The sequence below is a fragment of the Rattus norvegicus genome, chromosome 2 (genome assembly GCF_036323735.1).
Source record: "Rattus norvegicus strain BN/NHsdMcwi chromosome 2, GRCr8, whole genome shotgun sequence".
In the NCBI taxonomy this organism is placed as follows: Eukaryota; Metazoa; Chordata; class Mammalia; order Rodentia; family Muridae; genus Rattus; species Rattus norvegicus.
The window spans coordinates 237,003,687-237,022,537 of NC_086020.1; the positions used below are offsets into that span (position 1 = coordinate 237,003,687).

The 18,851-nt window shown below is 41.4% G+C and overlaps 1 protein-coding gene across 7 annotated transcripts in view; it reads left to right on the forward strand.

Annotated features, from left to right (window-relative positions):
* Col24a1 (collagen type XXIV alpha 1 chain) overlaps positions 1-18,851 on the forward strand; it is a 257,186-nt gene that overhangs the window by 131,104 nt on the left and 107,231 nt on the right. For all 7 annotated transcript variants that reach the window (XR_010064497.1, XR_010064498.1, XR_005501386.2 and 4 more), the window contains 7 exons: positions 6,592-6,645; positions 10,107-10,160; positions 11,358-11,411; positions 13,278-13,331; positions 18,338-18,391; positions 18,620-18,664; positions 18,769-18,813. Coding sequence is in view for 3 of the 7 variants with exons in the window: in XM_039103871.2 (XP_038959799.1) it covers positions 6,592-6,645; positions 10,107-10,160; positions 11,358-11,411; positions 13,278-13,331; positions 18,338-18,391; positions 18,620-18,664; positions 18,769-18,813 (360 nt within the window). In the remaining 4 variants the exon portion in view is untranslated. The remainder of the gene's footprint in view (positions 1-6,591; positions 6,646-10,106; positions 10,161-11,357; positions 11,412-13,277; positions 13,332-18,337; positions 18,392-18,619; positions 18,665-18,768; positions 18,814-18,851) is intronic.

Below are 18,851 nucleotides of genomic sequence, written 5' to 3' on the forward strand. Positions count from 1 at the left end.
TAGTTAACGAAATCTTTAAATAGACCATTACGTATCCCACTTTGCAAAAACGTGAAATGTTTTCAATTATTATGGTTTTTTAACTCCCAAGGAGAGCATGGCCTAGCTGAAGACTTTGTCGTATTCCCTGCTGCGCGTTCCGTGTAGGATCAGTGCGTAGAAGAGTCTTGATGAGCATTCTTCCCCAAACGGCATGTGTTGTTGATAATTCCTAAAAGTGGATGAGATGGCTTCCACAAGTGTTTTGTGTTCATTAAATGCACAACAGAACGGATCGGAGCCTCATGAGCCATATGGTCCGTTTTCACACTAGATTCTACTTACAGTGTGCAAGCGCAGCGTGGAGGGTTGATAAGCAAGTGGGCATGGCTGTGTTTCAGGGCAAAATGCCAAGGATATGCGTTCTGTATGCTGACTCGTGTCTGCTGACTCCTGACTGTTGGAATTCTGTATGATTTTTATCTATGGGCAGTTTTTTTTTGTTAACTGCTTAACCTTGGTGGTCATTCATTCCAAACTGATTGGTACGGCACATTAAACATAATAGACATTTAGTTACTAAAACTTTACTTGTCTCATCTATAGAAAAGTATACACCATTTTAACAATAATTTAGGGGTTCCTGTAAAAACCACTGAAAGTAAATAATTAGTAAGAATCAAAGTTTTAATGCATTAATCATAGCTAGCTAAAAATAGACTTTTATAGACTTTATCATTATGACTTTAAATATATAATTTCTTGGCTACTCGTCCCTGAGAGAAGAGCTCTCTGATTTCCATCTTTTAGGATAGAGTGTCTTGAAGCTGGGATGATGGCTCAGTGAGTAGCAGTATTTGCTATGATTTCAGAAGGACCTGAATTCAAATTCCTGACACCAGGTAAAGATAAAAATCTGAGTACGGCTATGCATGTCTGACCTAGCTCCGGGCCACGGGAATCCTGGGAGCTCACTGGGCAGCCAGCCTAGCCTAAGTGGTGGTTGCCCTCAGTGCATATATGCAGGTGGGCATGTGAGAGAAAACGGGAGAATGAGAGAGAGACGGAGACAGAGACAGAGAGAGAACAAGAGCAGGAGAGAGACTAAGAATGTGGGGTGGATTATAAACTGCTAAGCAGTGTGATGTGGGTGTCATGACAGTGTGTAACTAGGTCATAAGAGACACGGCAGTGTACACTCTGCCCACTTTCTATCTGGGATCATTTGCTCTGTGGTGAGGCAAACTTCACGTGATTGGCTTGCCGAAGAGGTCTGTATGGCAAGGCAGTGATGCCTCCAGCCCACATCCTTCTTAGGTGTAAATCTGCTAGTCTCAGTCTTTCATCGATTGTGTCAGAGACCTGAGCCAGAGCTGCCCACAGAAGCCATAGCCATCCATCCCTTGGTTCTGACGTACAGAAATGGTGGCTGAGTAAGTGTTTCTTATTTTAACCCATTCACATTGGGGGAGATTACGTGATGTGAGAACTAAGTCAAGAGTGTGGAATCAATAAAGACAGACACCATCACTCATATTTTGTTTCTGTAAGCTAAATCTCAGTTAGCCATCTCCCATGCTGAACACTAACATCTTTCTTTTTCACCTTTATTAACTTGAGTATTTCTTATTTACATTTCGATTGTTATTCCCCTTCCCGGTTTCCGGGCCAATATTCCCCTAACCTCTCCCTCTCCCCTTCTATATGGGTGTTCCCCTCCCCATCCTCCCCCCATTACCACCCTCCCCCCAACAATCACGTTCACTGGGGGTTCAGTCTTGGCAGGACCAAGGGCTTCCCCTTCCACTGGTGCTCTTACTAGGATATTCATTGCTACCTATGGGGTCAGAGTCCAGGGTCAGTCCATGTATAGTCTTTGGGTAGTGGCTTAGTCCCTGGAAGCTCTGGTTGCTTGGCATTGTTGTTCATATGGGGTCTCAAGCCCCTTCAAGCTCTTTCAGTCCTTTCTAAGATTCCTTCAACGGGGGTCCCGTTCTCAGTTCAGTGGTTTAATGATGGCATTCGCCTATGTATTTGCTGTATTCTGGCTGTGTCTCTCAGGAGAGATCTACATCCAGCTCCTGTCAGTCTGCACTTCTTTGCTTCATCCATCTTGTCTAATTGGGTGGCTGTATATGTATGGGCCACATGTGGGGCAGGCTCTGACTGGGAACACTAACATCTTAATATTGTGAATTTCCTTTGGTCAATGACTGACATTATCTCCTGAACAGAGTCCTGTTCAGAAGGTCTGGCCTGTTTCCTGCAGTGTTTCCCCTAAGCTTCCCTATGACAGTTAGGAGCTCTGGGTCTCAAGGGAAGCCTTTCTTTAATCCATTTGGAGGTGATTCTTATGCAGAGTGTGAGGTGGGAATCCAGTTTTATTCTTCTGTTTTTGTGAACAACGAGTTTTCCCAGCACCCTTTTTTAAGAAGAAAAAGAATGAATGGAAAGGAACAAAACCAGGACTCTTTTTCTATACTAGCACCTGTTGATATTTAAATGGATTGTGATTGTGCCCAGGTATACCCAACTAGTCTTTGAGCGCTTCAAAATTAAAAATATATTTGCTTCTGGTTCTGAGTTGTATCTCATCCAAGATCTTACCTCTATGGGGTGAAATGCCTATTTTGTGGATAATTATGAAAACTAGTCAGGGCACTGGGACCTTACTTTTAGAAAGTATTTGTAGTTTGAAAGAGGAGGAGGAGGGAGGGGGAAGGGGAGAGGAAGGGGAGAAAGAAGGGATGGGGAGGGGTGGGACAATAATAATAATAGGAGGAGGAGGAATAGTAGGAGTAATAAAAGGGAGAGAGAAGGGGGAGGGAAAGGAGGGAGAGGAGGAAGAGGAGGGAGAGGAGGGAGAGGAAGAAGAGGACGAAGTTATGGGAGTCATTGGCTGATGCACACCTCCCAGCATGAGTTCTATGGCTTGCAGTGAGTTTCCAGTGTAAGTTGGCTGTCTAGCAATGGGGGAGCTGGCTAGGAGTCAGTCCCTGGGGGAATATTAAACCCAGCAGTATAGTCTTGCCATTACAAATGTATTGGTCCCGACCACTTATGATGGATTAGGCTCCAATATCATGTTGTTTAAAAAAGAATCATTCTGCAACAGAGGGGAAAGACATCTTAGGTGTAATTGCTTTCCACTCAGAAGTGTACTTCTGTTGTAGATGAACTTTCTTTTAGTTGGCTGGCCGAGCAGAAATCATGTTCTCAATAGAATAATTTTGCATGGTTTCCAGCGGTAATTGTGTCTCCTCTCTGCTGCCAAACTTCATAAGAGAGTCAGCCACACAAGGTAATTGTTTTCCATGCTTCTGTCATGTGTCCATCATGTGGGCACTGTTAACTCTTTGGCAGCCACGCCCAAACATGCAGAAGCTACTGAGGTTGTTTCTGGAGGTCACCACTGACCTACAATGTCAAATCATATCACTCTCTTGGAGTTTTCCTTAAGGATGGTTTTTTCCTTCCCTTGAAACCAAGCTCCTTGGCTTTCTTTGTGCATCACCAGGTCTCCTCCAACCTCACTCTTTCGTTCTCCCTTTCTACCTCTGATAGTCTTCATCAAGATCCTCTCCCTGTTCGTCTTATTATTACTGTGGATGGTAATTGTCCTGCTGTGAGTAGAGTGTGTGCTGCATTTTTCTGGTAATTACAACCATGTCAGGGAGACAACTGTGAAACAATTGGAGCGAGGTTCAATTTTTCCAATTTTATGTCACTTCATGTGTCATTTTAATTCATTGTATCGTTAGGAAAATATTAGCCACTGGATCAAAATAAACACAAAATTGAATGTTACAACATGATGCAAAGTTATCATTACTCGTGTTTCTAAGGCAATTAAGAAAGTCAGGCATCTTCATTGAAACAGTTCTCCAGTCCCTTGGGACCGTTGTCACATGGGGTAGAAAGCAGTGAGGAGGTTTAGTTATTATTCATGTAAACGAGTGTTATATGTCACCGGCCAAATGTGTAGATAGTTTTGTAGTAAATGGTAATACCCACCAAATAGCTAGGGGATTTAAAGCCTGTGGGTTTCAGATTGGCAAGGACCGACTAAAGAAAGCCACGCTCAAATTACTTGTTTGGACGAGGACAGTTGAAGGCAGCAGAAAAAGCTTTTGGAAAAAGTTGAGTGAGAGAAAGGTGTGAAAGGAGTGAAAAAGGAGAATGATCAATGACATAAAATAGAAAATTTGGAAGTAAGCGATGCCTAAGCATGGTACCACAAACAATAGAGGGCAGTGGATATATATATATATATATATATATATATATATATATATATATATCTCACATGATTTCATCACCATGCCACTAACCCACTAACTTTGGTAGTGTTATCAGGATTCTCCTTTTAAAGATGAGGTAGCTAAATTAAGAAGAGGTGTGTTTGTGTGTGTGTGTGTGTGTGTGTGTGTGTGTGTGTGTGTGAGAGAGAGAGAGAGAGAGAGAGAGAGAGACAGAGAGAGAGAGAGAGGGAGAGAGAGAGAAAGATGACTGAGTCACTATATAAACAGAAACATAGTTCCAGGATCCTCTTATGTCTTGTGATGATGAAACTCCAGACAGATGGGTTAAAGATCCAAATAGAGAAGACAAAAAGTGCACATCATTAAAGAACGTAAAAATAAGCTTTTCAAAAGCTACAGTCCATGCCTATGGAATAGTCACATTTTAAGCACTCGGTGTTTACCTAAGTGTATCCATGCTGTTTAAACTACTCTTCTTTTTATTTATGTATTTATGTATTTATGTATTTATGTATTTATGTATTTATGTATTTATTTATTTATTTATTTATTTATTTATTTATTTATTTTTCATGTATGTGAGTACACTGTAGCTGTCTTCAGACACACCAGAAGAGGGCATCAGATCCCATTACAGATGGTTGTGAGCCATCATGTGGTTGCTGGGATTTGAACGCAGGACCTCTGGAAGAGCACTCTTCTTAATGTAGCAAGCTCATCTGAAGGGAGATCCTGAAAACACTACCAAAGTTAGTTAGCATGAAATCATGCTCACACACACACACACACACTCACACATACACACACACTCACACACACACACACTCACACACACACACACACTCACACACACACACATGCATGCACACATAGACACACACACAATATTTAATACATGTCACTGCATCCAAGATCATGTGATAACCAAGCAGCTACTGATACAGATATGACTGTGAACTTGTGGATAACAATCATACTATGTATTAAGTTCAATTCTGCTCAATCACCCATTGACCATGGTTCACTGCTTTGTATATGTAAATATATATTATATAAAAATCTATCTAAGCAGGATTTATACCTGGTAGACATTGAAAACATTTCATGTGTCCTTAAGTAAAGTTCGAAAGTTATTACTCCCTTACAATTTAAGAAAGAACTGTAATGTGTTCATGTTCTTTTTTGCTCTTTATATCAATTAAAGAAGAAACAATAAATATGCACAAATACAAGCATGGAAAGAACCCAAGTCATGTTCCTTCCAAATGCCATTGCTGGTGGCCTTCTTTCCTCTGTCCTCACAACTGCGGTCCTTCCTCGGGCTGTGTACCAGCTGGAAGCCCAGCCTCCCTTCTTCATTTTGCTGGCTGACCTCTTCCTACTCAAGCTATGGATTGTCTGGCTCCTGCCCTCCCCAGACTCCTTGCTAAAATACCTTCTCTTTCATTCTCTGTCACCAACGTTATGTCCTCCATGAGCTTAGATCATACCTACAACTGTGAGCGGTTTCCCTTCTGTGTTACCAGGTGTTTTGATTTGCCAGGTGTTTCTAGCTTGATTTGTCACAGTGATGAAACCAAGACCAAAAGCAAGTTGAGGAGGATAAAGCCTATTTAATATATAGGTTTTAGTCCCACCATCAAAGGAAGCCAAGGCAGGAGCTTGAAGCAGGGAACCGTGGAGAAACGCTGCTTGCTGGCTTGGAGTTTTAGGCTTGCTCAGCTTACTCTCTTATACACCTGAGGCCCACCCATCCAACAACATCAGTTAACAACTAAGAAATGCTCCCACGGACGTGCCCGCAGGCCAGGCTGATTGAGGTAGTCCCTCAACTGAAGTTTCCTCTGCAGGTGACTGTGGGTTGTGTCAAATGGACAGCTGGAGCTAACTACGTCATCAAGATAGGGCCTAAACCTGTCTTACCTCAGTAGCCAGTACCAGAAGAGATACCAAATTCTTGTATAACTGAACAAATAAATGAACACAAATGGGCATCAAGATACTCTCGAAGGTAGTCACAAAAATTTATGCTAACATATCCCCAACAAGTAGACATGGAGGTTGTAGATATTTATAACATCCTGTTGTTCACTAGTTTATGAGGTCAGAGACTACATCGTCTCCCAACAAAGTATTGCTATGCATTAAGATTTGATTTAGGTAATTTTTGACTCAATGAATAAATGACTTCTAACAGGAAGTCATAGGCTATGTACCTATTCTACACAGGATTTGCCTCCAAATAAAATTAAGATGAAGGTGATGTAAACAGTAATTATAGGTGATTTAAAACCAGGATGCTATAAGAGCAATGTAATGTATACATATTTTCTGTCATTTTTCTTACAAGGGACCTGTTGGTTTACCTGGAGAAGTAGGGATAACCGGAAGCATTGGCGAAAAGGTAATTCATTTCGTTATTTTGTTTTGTATTAAGAACTGCAGGCTAACTTCAGTCTTCCATATATGGCTTTTAGTGTTGATTGATCGGAAGGCACTTGTCACCCTAAGAGGGGACTAGAGGATGGAGGGTTAGAGACACTAATCACTTTTCTGTGTGTCCACACATCTACAACAAAACATCCACGTCCAAGAAGCACATGGTGAGAACGCAGCAGCTGCTTGGGCATTTCCCACACTTACATTGCACAAATGGAGTGTCTCACCATGAGGGACCTTCCAACCTGGTGGTTGACAGGCTCATAGGACAGCAACAACCTGAAGGAGGGTTCTACCTTCTTGTATTGTTAAGCCTGTATCGCAGCAGTAATTCAACCAGCGGTGGTCACAGTAGCCATCAAGGCCAGTGAAAAGGCACAGTGGCTCAGCCTCCCCTGGTCCAATCTGTTGGAACTACAGAAAGCACACAGTACCCAGTACCCTCCTTCTCCCAGTACCAAGGATGAGTCTGGGAGAGAGCAGAGCATCCTCATCGTCTGCCTCCTCAGCGAGGAGGAGACAACCGATTGGTCTTGTTTTTCTCTCTGAATGTTTACTTTTATTGTGTTTACTTGCACCATGTTTTCTTCTGCTGTCAACAGGTGCATTTCCCTCTCTTTCCAATGTTGATCATTCTCTTTTTTTTTCTACACTCTGTCATTTTATTACTTAATAATTTTAGCTTAAATAGCTTTTTAGTTCCTATCTTATTCTTTTTTTATTATCTTTAATCTTTTTTTTTACAGTCCAGTCATTATTCCCTTCCTATTCTGTCTCTGACAGTTCCTCATCCCAATCCTTCTCCTCCATCTCCAAGTGGATGTCCCCAACCCACCCCCCACACACATACACCGCCAGGCTTCCCCACTCCCTCAGGCCTCAAGTCTCTCAGGGATTAGGTGCATCTTCTCTCACTGAGGCCAGACCAGGCAGTCCCCTGCTGTGTGTATCAGGGGCCTTGGACCACTGGTGTATGCTGCCTGGTTGGTGGCTCAGTGTCTGAGAGATCTCTGGGGTTCAGGTTAGTTGAGACTGCTCGTCTTTCTATGGTCTTCTTCAACCTCTTCCCGTTTTTCCCTAACTCAATTCCAATGGTTCCTACTTCAGTCCAATGGTTGTATGTAAATAGCTACTTCTGTCTGCTGCTTGTTGGACCTCTCAGCGGGCAGCCATGTTAGGCTCCTTTCTGTACGCACACCGAAGCACCAGTAACGGTGTCAGGGCTTGGAGTCAGAGTCTAAGTATCTTAGCTCCTCTCTTTTCTCTCCTTAAGGGAATATAGAAACTAGAAAGTTGGTTTTTCATTGTGCTTAAATATCTGATTTGCTTTTGAATTGTTCCACTGTGGTCTGTTTGCTCTCCCTGGAGCATTGATGGAGATTGAGAGCTCGAGATAAAACCAGCCCCTAAGAACACTTTCACACAGAACCAGAAGGGATATCCCAAGAAATGCAAAAATATTTACATAGAAACACAAGAAAAGTGGAAAGTCGAGGCAGAATGACTCGAGCCAAAGCGAATGAGACCGCAATAACCGAATCCAAAAATAATGTAAAAAGACTAAGCAGTGCATTCAGAAGTTCACTTTAAAAAGCACCAGCGACCTCACAGAGGAGTCAAACAAACAGACAAATGGGATAAGAAAGTCAAACCAAGATTTAGAGAAGAATTTTAGTAAGAAAAATGAGAAATTCAGTAAATAAACAGATTCCGAGGGGGAAAGGCAGGAATTTTGGAAATGAAAGGCACCATGAATCAAAACTTGAAACTGTGGACAATATTACCATTAAATTAAGGAGAAGCAAGTTTTTCACAGATTGATGATATGGTTAAGGAATGAATACCTTCAGACAGAAAAAAGAGGAAAGAATTAAAAGATGAAAAGTGAGACTTCTCAATGTAGAAAAAGAATGTATCTGTGAACTAGAGCTGCAAGAAATCCACTCACTGAAGCCATGCAGAACAGTATTCCAAGTGTAGGGAAAGTTCTGTCCATCCAAGAGACAATGTAGAGCCCCAAATGGACATAAAAAGGAGTGGAATGGCGCCATTGCTGAAATGGAGGTCATGATGTTAAGGGAAACAAGCCGGGCTTGAAAGGAAAACATTTCATGGTTTCTCTCACACGTGGAATTCAGTAAGTGTAAAAGGGAGGCCCTTAGGGTTGGAGAAGGAAAAGCAGGAGACACAGAAATGGTGAGAGAGTGTGTGCACGAGATCAAGGTGTGCTGGGAGCACTTTGAAAATGGAGCAGTGGAAAGTATTACTCTGTACAATCTGTGCTGGTGAAAGGAAACGTTATTCAAACATATAACATGATACCTCTAATGAAACTCCTAAATATGTTGAATTGTGGCTAGTTGCATGTTAGTTTCTAGTTTTAGGAGGGTAGGATACCCTTCTGGTTATAAAGATGTAATCTGAAAAGCAAATGTGAAGTGGCCGGTGTAGAATCAGGAAAAAAGGGATTGTGTAATTCTACCTTTAAACCTCTCTGGAAGCCATTCTGAATCAGAAAAAGAAGCATTCGGTTTACTCTTTTCTTTCCCCCAATCGACTTATTAGACACCTGTGCTACTCGCTCTGTTCAGTCTCATTGCTTATCTGATCCACTTCCCTCTCTTCTGTTCATGGACAAACTGTTGGACTCTGTTAATTCCCACCCTCTTAAACAAGGTCCTTACACATCCCTAGTCCTCCCTGATTTTCCTCCCTCCCTGAGGGGAGAAAAACTTCCTCAGAATTTATAATTCAATTTTCCTCTAATTATTTCATCTCCAGTAATAGCAAATCTGTAGTTACTTGAAAGTAGAATATAAGTTTAACCTCATAATAATACAAGTTTTTAACATACGCTTATTGATATTTAATATAACAAGGTACAGAAATAATTCCATTGTTTGGTTATGATTCAATGAGCTAAGACTTGGACAATATGAGGACATTTAACATGACTACATTACTCCTAACTTTCCATTGAACCTGATTCCTACGACCCACCAGAATGAGATCTGAGGCTCTTCACTGAGGCCCACAGTCCAAGGAAGTAATTTCTTCCATTGTTCTAGAGATTAGCTCCTTTTCCAATTTGCTTGATGTTTTCAGGAACTTAGTACTCTGCAGTCTCTTGTAGTGACTCATTAGAATTCTCACTTATAAAACTAAATTTAGCAGGCTACGTGCTTTTTAGAAGATCTTGTCTACCCATAATTTTAATCTTCACTTCAGTAAGACTGTGAAAAAGAGAAGTTTATTGTATTAGGAGATTGGCAGCCGTGGGGGTAAAATGCAAACTCTGTGAGCTTCAGAGGTGTTACAGGTGAAGACAGTTGTGCATGTAAGCTATCATTGTGGTGCCCTTTGTACTCTTAGCTCGACCAGCACTAAATAACTCAGTGTTGCCTTCTCTCCTTCTTGTTTCACAAGGGAGAACGTGGAAGTCCAGGCCCACTTGGTCCCCAGGGGGAAAAAGGTGTCATGGTAAGAACTCAAGGATCTAAACACTCTGTTTCCAGCACACCCAATAACAAAGCTAAGGCCTTCGGTGGTTAGACCCACACTGACTGGAATTTAAGTGAAAATGTTATTTTAGAATACATTTCCATTGGACTTCTCCTCTTAGCTGTTTTATATTCTAGAATGATGTTCTATGGTACCAAATCCATGAAAGAGCATAAAAATAAACTGCCTTAGTAAAAAAAATACTCTACAGTTTTGGGAGAATAATTAAATGGCGATACATGAGCCACACTGGATTAAAAAGAAAATTCAACTGAAAATCTGCATGTTCTCGTGCAAATAATGTTTATATTGCATATGTTCTCAACTACTCTCTAATAGTAAACCGGTTTTTGCCCATGAGGTAGGTCTCTTTGGCAGATAAGAGTTTTAGCACCAAAATTTTGTCTTACCCTTTTATATTCTCAGGATAATGACAACTGGTGAGTTTTATCTGGGTTGTATTTTTAGTTTTTTAAATAGTTTTTAAGCATTACAGGAAATTTAAAGGATGATCAGTATCAAGTTTTGAACACCCCCTTCAGAAAATATAGAATAAAGGTAGCAAACAACACAACAAGCTCATTCCATCTTCTGCTCTGCATTTTTAGTTTCTACATTTTCGGAAGATCACTACCAGATTTTTTTTTAGCAATCTCTAGTGGGGGGCAGGTAGTGGACCTTACTTACTCATAAACCAATTGAATTCAGGAATCTTTCCCTCCGAAGACATCTTCAGAATTGGTGTTAGAACCGTATTATATGTGTTCTACATATTGTAAGGTATGTACATGTTGTATGTAAAAGCTTATGGATTAATTGCATCCACCTTCCTTAATCATGGGGTTCCCCAACCTCTTTGAAGAGTTCATAAGTCATAATGTGTATCATCACAGAGCATAGTCCACACATAAGATGTCATCTCCTAGAGAGAGGAAATGAAGATGACCCCGAGGTCTTGTAACACACGGTGCCACCTAGTGACTTTCCTTTTAAAGCAACGGCCTAATAATTGACATGCACCGTCTATGGAAACACAACTTTAATTTCTATGATCCTACCCTACAACATTTCCTTTGTCAAACTGTTGTTTTTGTTACCATTTCTGTTTTACTGTGTTTTTTTCCCCTTAAAGGAAATGATTAATTATATGCTTTTCACATTTTATTTTAATCACAGGGTTACCCAGGTCCTCCTGGGGCTCCAGGACCCATGGGCCCAATTGGATTACCTGTAAGTATAGGACAGACTTGTGATCCTCTATTGAATGTCCACTTTAATTTAAATTCATCGCTTTGTTGTGCCATCAAATTGTTTGCCATGCAAAATCAGCCACATGTAAGATCTCTCCCAAACCATGTAGACATTCTGAAGTATTTCTTGGTATCTTGAGTTTCCCTACCCCTACTATGTATAGTAACCAATTTCAGTTCTCTGGCCTGAACTAAAAAGAAAAAAATTAATCCTCCTTTTGTAAGAAAATAGAATCGGTAACCAAAATAGAGCTGAGAGCCAAGGAATTAACAAAACACAAGCAGATACTTTAAAATGTTTTTCTTAAATTTCACAAATACTCTCAAACAAACAGTTAAACTTCATAGGAAATGTGCCTTTGGTAAGTAAAACTTGAGCTCTGAATATATTCCATCTGTTCTTTTCAGAAAGATAATTAAATCTTGCCCCTAAAGAGAAAACATTCGCTTGTCAAGGTTTGACAGTTATTTCAGACATGAATTTGAAGAAGGTCAGCCTCTGTGGTGTCGGGGCAGAATTTCTCTTCACAGAAATTGTTTATATTATGTCTCATGGAGCTCCCATTCTGTAAAGGAAGCTGATTTCCTGGTATATTCATAGACGCAATGTTGACTTCTAAAACAAAAGAGACCAGAACACAGTTGTCCATCTCTTCACTCACAGAAAGGAGTCAGTTAACTTGAGACCCTAAAATTTGGTCTGTTTTTATCTATATAAAGTTTATAACCAAACCAAAGACAAGGGTTGTTAAATTAAAATCTCAGTGCTGTGATCAGAATTCCTTGTTATGCGTGCGTGGTCAGGGAAGCCCCACAGGCAGCAAAACAACACAGGGCTTTGCCACTGTCATTACTCACAGTGACAAAAAAGGAAAAGACCTGGGACCTGAAGACGCCATGTGCTTTGGCTGCAGGACCAAGAACATCAATCTCAAAGTCCCTGCTCACTTTCATAGTGTTTGAAGGTGTGAGTTACTCATAGTGAAAGGAATCAAAGGTCTTAACCAAGTCTAGCCTTGGCATGGTACATTACCAACCTACCAGGCAAGCTGTACACACCCGTGAAAGAGTGTTGTCAAGGTTATAGGGGGACCAATTGCTTTCTGACTGCATTTGAGGGCTGCTGTCAGGAGAGGTTTAATGTCTGGTATGGTAAACCTGTGAAGACAACATGCCCTATTGAGGGACCTACTTTGTTGTTTGGCTAAATGATCTTATTGTCAAGAATTGCCTTCTGTACATATTCATATGTAGCCATAACTTTGTGCTACAAAGTTACTCTAGTAACTCTTTATAGGAGATTAATACATCATAAAACTTGACTTTAAAGTAGCAACCTAATTTTCATTTTTGATACATTAATTTAAAATATTTTTGATACTTTCACGGGTTCAGAAAGTATACAAAATTGATACATGGGCTTATATCCGATATATTCAATAATAGCAAAGAAATAATAGCCATTGCTTCTTTGATGGAGCAGGGATGTTAGACTGGTTTAACTGCTTAAAAGGATCTCTCCCTCCTCATTTCCTTTGTGCATTCCTCCTGAACACTGTCTGGTGAATATTAATTCATTTCACCCATAAAAGGCATTTATCCAAAGAGTGAAATATTTTGAAAGCCAACACTGGGAAGGGACACATGGCATTGATTTATTAAAATTTATTTGTAGGGAAACAACACATGATATTGATTAATGAAGATGCATTTGTAGGGAGAAAAATAAATTTCATTTTTAAAACTCCATCGATTAAAGTAAACGTCACATAAGAAAGGTATAGATGCTATTCTAGTAACAATGTTATGAATTTGACATCTGAGTTTTTAAATTTTCAACATGTAGGGTCTTGTTGGAGCAAGAGGCGCGCCCGGGAGCCCAGGTCCTAAAGGACAAAGAGTAAGTAACAAAAAAGAATGTTAACCTCAAAAACTCACCTCCGGTTGTTTCACAGTCTAGAATCATGCTTCCATGCTGGATTTTTGCTGTTTTTATTCTGTTAAATGAACTACCTTTAGCAATTGAAATATAACTAATAATACAACTAGTATAACTAGGTACTATAGTTACATAACTAATATTTATAAAATGCTTACAGAAACATAATTAATATAAAGTATAAAATCACTCATTTTAACTTTCACTGATATTACAATATCATATTTTTTCCTTATACCCTGTCTCTCTTTTCATCCTGTAGGGACATCATAAATGTGAATATCTTTAAATAAATCACATTCCTATTGACAACATATTTATAGGCCATGAAAAATGATAACAAAATAAAACAGTAAGAAATAAGATAAATAGACATGAGATGAGCTAGTGCTTATCAATTGTAGGTCAAAGGGGTTTCAGTCATTATCTAGTTATTAATGTGCGCAGAAAAATGTGCGAAGAGTGTTTATCCACCAAGTTGTCTCTTAAACATGGACACTTTTTATAAAAGCATCACCGCTTACATGCCTGTCACACATGTTTTATGTATATTGTCTTGTTTAATCCTCAGAGCCACTGTGTATCACAGATATAACCAAGTAAATATAACTGGGGCCCGAGGATTATGATCCTTAGAGAAAGAGCAATGTCACTCCCTGTATTCAAGCCCTGATAGATCTTACTCCAAAGCCAGTGGTTATCGGATGCCGCACGGAACATTAAGCCATACTTTTCCTCGTCTGAGCGGGTGGCTTTGAGAGAAGCACTTCATGCACTGCCCTTCATTTGCCTTGAGTTTTAGAGCTGTTGGAGACTTTTTAAAATTCTAAAGCCTGGTCTCTAACTAACAAAGACTTTTAAAAAATCAAAAAAACAAACCAGTAGAGATGAAAGCATTGTGGTTTCCCAGTCGTGAAGTTGAGCAAGAGTCCTGTGGACTCCCAGTCGGAGAGCAGCTTTGATTTTACGTCTCGTGTGAGGATTGAAGAGAGACCTTTGTCTTTATTATTATTTATTTTATGAAAAACTGTTTTCCTTCCTGGCTTTCAGATTGACCGTCTACAAACATCGGTGATAGTTGATCCATTTTAGCATAAATAAGTTTAAAACTGAGAGAGAAGGGATCTGGACTCTGAGAGTCGTTTGCTGCTGCTTGTTGCTGGCCGGGGCTCGGGTCTTGGTGAGGTCAGACGTGTTTATTCAGTCCAGCATGAGTCACAGTGAGGAAGCCGGACAGCCTGTGGCAGGTGGATCAAAACAAAAACTTATCCCAACCTTTTGTTAGTTAAATCATTTAGGTCTAAGTGACTCTCAAGCAAATCCATGTCCTTAACCATGGTACATGCCGGACCACTTGAATGATCTCGTAAATCCCATTGCAAGTTCATTTGCTGTGCAGTGTTCTAACTTCACTATGACCACAAGTAGCTCTCCTGAAGTGTCACGTTGACCTCAGCTCTCACATCCACAAGACTTTCCACCATGTTCCAGATATGATTTCCTGACTCTCTCCAAATGGAGCTGGGCAATTTTAAACCATGTCCCTCAGAAATTTCTACAAAGGGAAACTTTGTTAGGGGAGGAGGGTGTCTTTCTTCACTAGCAGAATATCATTAATGGTAGACTTCACACAGAAAGACACCTAACTGAATGGGGATGGAAAGATGGCTTATTTGTTAAGAACACTTGCTGCTCAGTCACAAGAGCTAGAGTTATGCTGCCAGGACCTTGTCGAGTAGCTCACAACTGCCTGTAACTGCAACTCCAGGAGGTCCAGTGTTCTCTTGTGGCCTCCACAGACATTGGATGGACATACACACACACACACACACACACACACACACACACACACATACAAACACACACACAAACACAAACACACACACACAAACACACACACACACAAACACACACACACACAAACACACACACACACACACACACAAACACACACACTATTAATTTGGCCTATTTGAGGTAAGTTGGAAAGGTGTCTGGCTTCAATGTCTTGGGTCCATCCTCTGGTGCAACCACAAAAGCTAAGGGAATCAATCCTCTGGCACACCTGCCACTACTTTGTGAGACAGGGCCCTGAAGGGAGACTCTACTCTTAGGTACATACATTCTGAGCCCACAGAGAATGGTCTGAAGCTTGTTCACTTGACCTATTTGGTCTAGGATTTATACTGTTCTCCATTAGTCATACAAATGCATGAATGGTAGGACCCTTCCTGAGAAGTCTGCCTACTGATGACCTACTGTATATCTACCCAGTCTGATTTCTTACAGTTTATGTGACACTTAACTAGTAAACCCTGAAGATGCTATGTCATACAAATGCCATGAATGGTAGGACCCTTCCTGAGAGGTTCTGCCTACTGACGACCCACTGTATATCGACACAGCATAATTTCTTACACTTTATATGACATTTAACTAGTGACCCGGAAGATGCTATGTCAACTAACCTCAACTTTCACACCACAGTAGGCTTTCCCATTTTGTGGCTTATGGTCTTAAAACTGGGAAATACTATGGAATACTAAAATCTACCAAGGGGACGGAAAATCAAAGCAGGACACAATACCAATGTCTAAAAAGCAAGGCAAAGCTAAGAGCATCATGAAGGTTATGCTAACTTGCAGTGGGACAACATGCCATTTACCTAGCTGCAAAGGGCCACAAGACGAGTATTAAAAGGTGGCCCTAACCTTTCTCTAGCTGCATGTTGAGCCGGAGCACAGCTAAGCAAAGAGCAGTTACGTGATATACTACAACTCCTCCACGCAGTTCATAAAGTCCTTTCCTTTATACAGACGATATAAGCTGACAGATTTGCTACTCCATCCCGGATGATGGAGGCTAGGCCTGACGGGCAGCTAGGAGTCGGCACAACCAGAGCCACTGCCGTTCACGTGCACAGCTGACACTTGGAGTGTTGCTGATAAAAGGACCCTTTGACACCTGCCAATATTTCCCTCTGTGCCCATGCCCCACAGGAGGAATGAGACGAGCAGAGCAGGCCTCACCTACTCGCAGGGGCGGGAATTAAGTCCTTAATCACAAGCTCCCTTGAAAGCCCACACTCTGTCTCTAGAGCACTGGTGTAGAGGGGCAGGCAGCTGGCAAATTTGGTATTGAGACCAAGACTGAGATGGACAAGACCATGTCCTGAAGACTGGGATGGGGTAGAGGGATAACTATGTTAGAAATATGCGACAATTTAGGGGTTTCTCTCTAACAGTGACACCCGTATGGTGACAAACACTGCAAGCTAGTCCCTTGAGGGGCTGCAGTCGTGTGTATGATCACTGCCTGCTGATGTGACTCCTAAGACAAAATAAAGCTCAGGACAAGGCCTAAGAGGATTAGACACTCAGTGTTACAGTAGGCACATAATTCTGCATACTATTTAAAAGGAAGTGTCTCCTGGATCTCTCATTTTCCAGGTAAAAGCATGCTACAGAGACAGTAAAACCAGACTTTTTTGTATGGTGTTAGGAATGTCAAAACTGGCTGTGTTGAGCTGGGAGAGGGAAGGTGGTCACATTAAGGCCATAAGGCCAAAGTCACCATGTGAGGGCTTGAGAGCTCTGTTCAAAGGAAGGCTGGTACTGTCTGTGCTCCAGACAAGAGTGAGCTAATGAGCTTGAGGCATAACCTGGCAGCGTGGTAGATTTCCCTCAGGAGGCAGACATAACCCGCACTGCTGATGAGACCACCAAGGTAGTAACAACAGCAAAAATGCTCACAGTGAAACGGCCTTACACAAGTGTGCTTAAATGTAAAACACTATACAAATGGTTTATATAAATTTCGCTTTAATAGGGAGATCCTCATGGAGTGTTAGTGGTCCCTCCAAAGGGAGCATGCCTGGGATACACTTAAGTCAGGAATCCAGCCCAGAGAGGCCTGCTAGAGTGAACAGCTTCCATAAGGCAATACTGGACCTCAGCACTGGAACCAACACTGGGGCCCCTCCACCTCAGCCCTGACAGGGCCTTGAGATTGTATAATTGCTCTGTGTACAAACCAGCTGCCTACCGGTCACCCACGTATTTAAACGTGAATCCCAGTCTTGCTTTCTTAGCACTTCCCTACATGCAGCCGATAGCCTGGTCAGGCTAAGTCTCCTCTCTCCACTCTTCCCACGTGGGCCCTCTGTCTGCTTCTACTCAGAACCCATGGGGCCGACTTCACACATCCAAGTGGCATCTCCATTCCTGGGACAAATGTACCAGGTCTGCCTCCATGTGGACTTCTCCTCTTGGTCCTTTGCACAACCACCCCTCCTTAGAACTATTTTCTCTTTCTGTAAGATCACAGCAATGAATTAAGTATTAAATAACTTTGTCGTCCATGTTGAAGAAGCTCGAGATTACGTGTCCACACAGAGATTGTCTCTCTTCCACAGTAGGTGTCCATGCAGAGGGTTTAGAATTGAAGTCCGTTACAAAGCCCTTCGAGACATGTATGCTTTAGAAAGCGAGACTTATCTCGGTAGAAGAAGCTGGCTCTTCTCTGCAGGTAATCCTTGAGTGGATACCGAGCAGATTTGCCCACAAGTGCCCCTCTGTACCCGTTCTGAGCCCCTGCCATTTCCCAGTAAGTGCGTCCAGTGGGCACATCGCAAGTGCAGTGTCCTGAGCATTCGTGTTCTAAAAATGCAGAGAGAGAAGAACGATTCCAAAACAATGACACTTAAGAAGACCGCCTAGGCAAACAACCCAGGCTCTTTTAAGTTAACTTAGAGTCATTTTAAGAATAAAATCCACAGGATTACTGATTAAAAATAATGAGAAAATAATCGACTCATGTTAGAAACACCTCAGCAGCTGCTAGAGCTAATTCTGTACTCATCAAACTTACTCTGTGGCATAAATCCTTTAAAATGTGGACTTGATTATTATCTGCTTTTAAGGGGAGCATTTCAAATGAACAATGGGATATTTTCCTTCTACTCGTAGGGACCCAGAGGACCAGATGGCCTCGCAGGGGATCAAGGTGGACATGGTGCCAAGGTACTTCCTGATTCTCCATTTCATGTGCAGTTAAATGTGGCAGGGCCATTGTGTCCTATATATCTAAATATTGATGTGTTTCCTTCTACCCCATAGTCTTTAATACACGCCAGCCATGTTTTCTTTTTACTATTGAGCTGTGTATTTGATGTCTTGTTGTCTGTGTAGTACTGTTAAGACCATGGCTCAAATTCTGACCAATCCATGTGATCTTGATATTTTTGTCAGGGTGAAAAAGGAAACCAAGGGAAAAGAGGGCTTCCTGGTCGTGCCGTGAGTAGCAAACCACGTCTCCTTAAGCACGGACATTTTGACGTTCTCCCTTGTGCTTTCTGAGAAGGGCTGTATGACCTAAGCATTTTTCTCTCATGTTATAGGGTAAGACTGGAAGCCCTGGGGAGAGGGGAGTTCAAGGAAAACCAGTAAGTTTTTGTCTTTAATGTGTTCTTGTTATTAATAA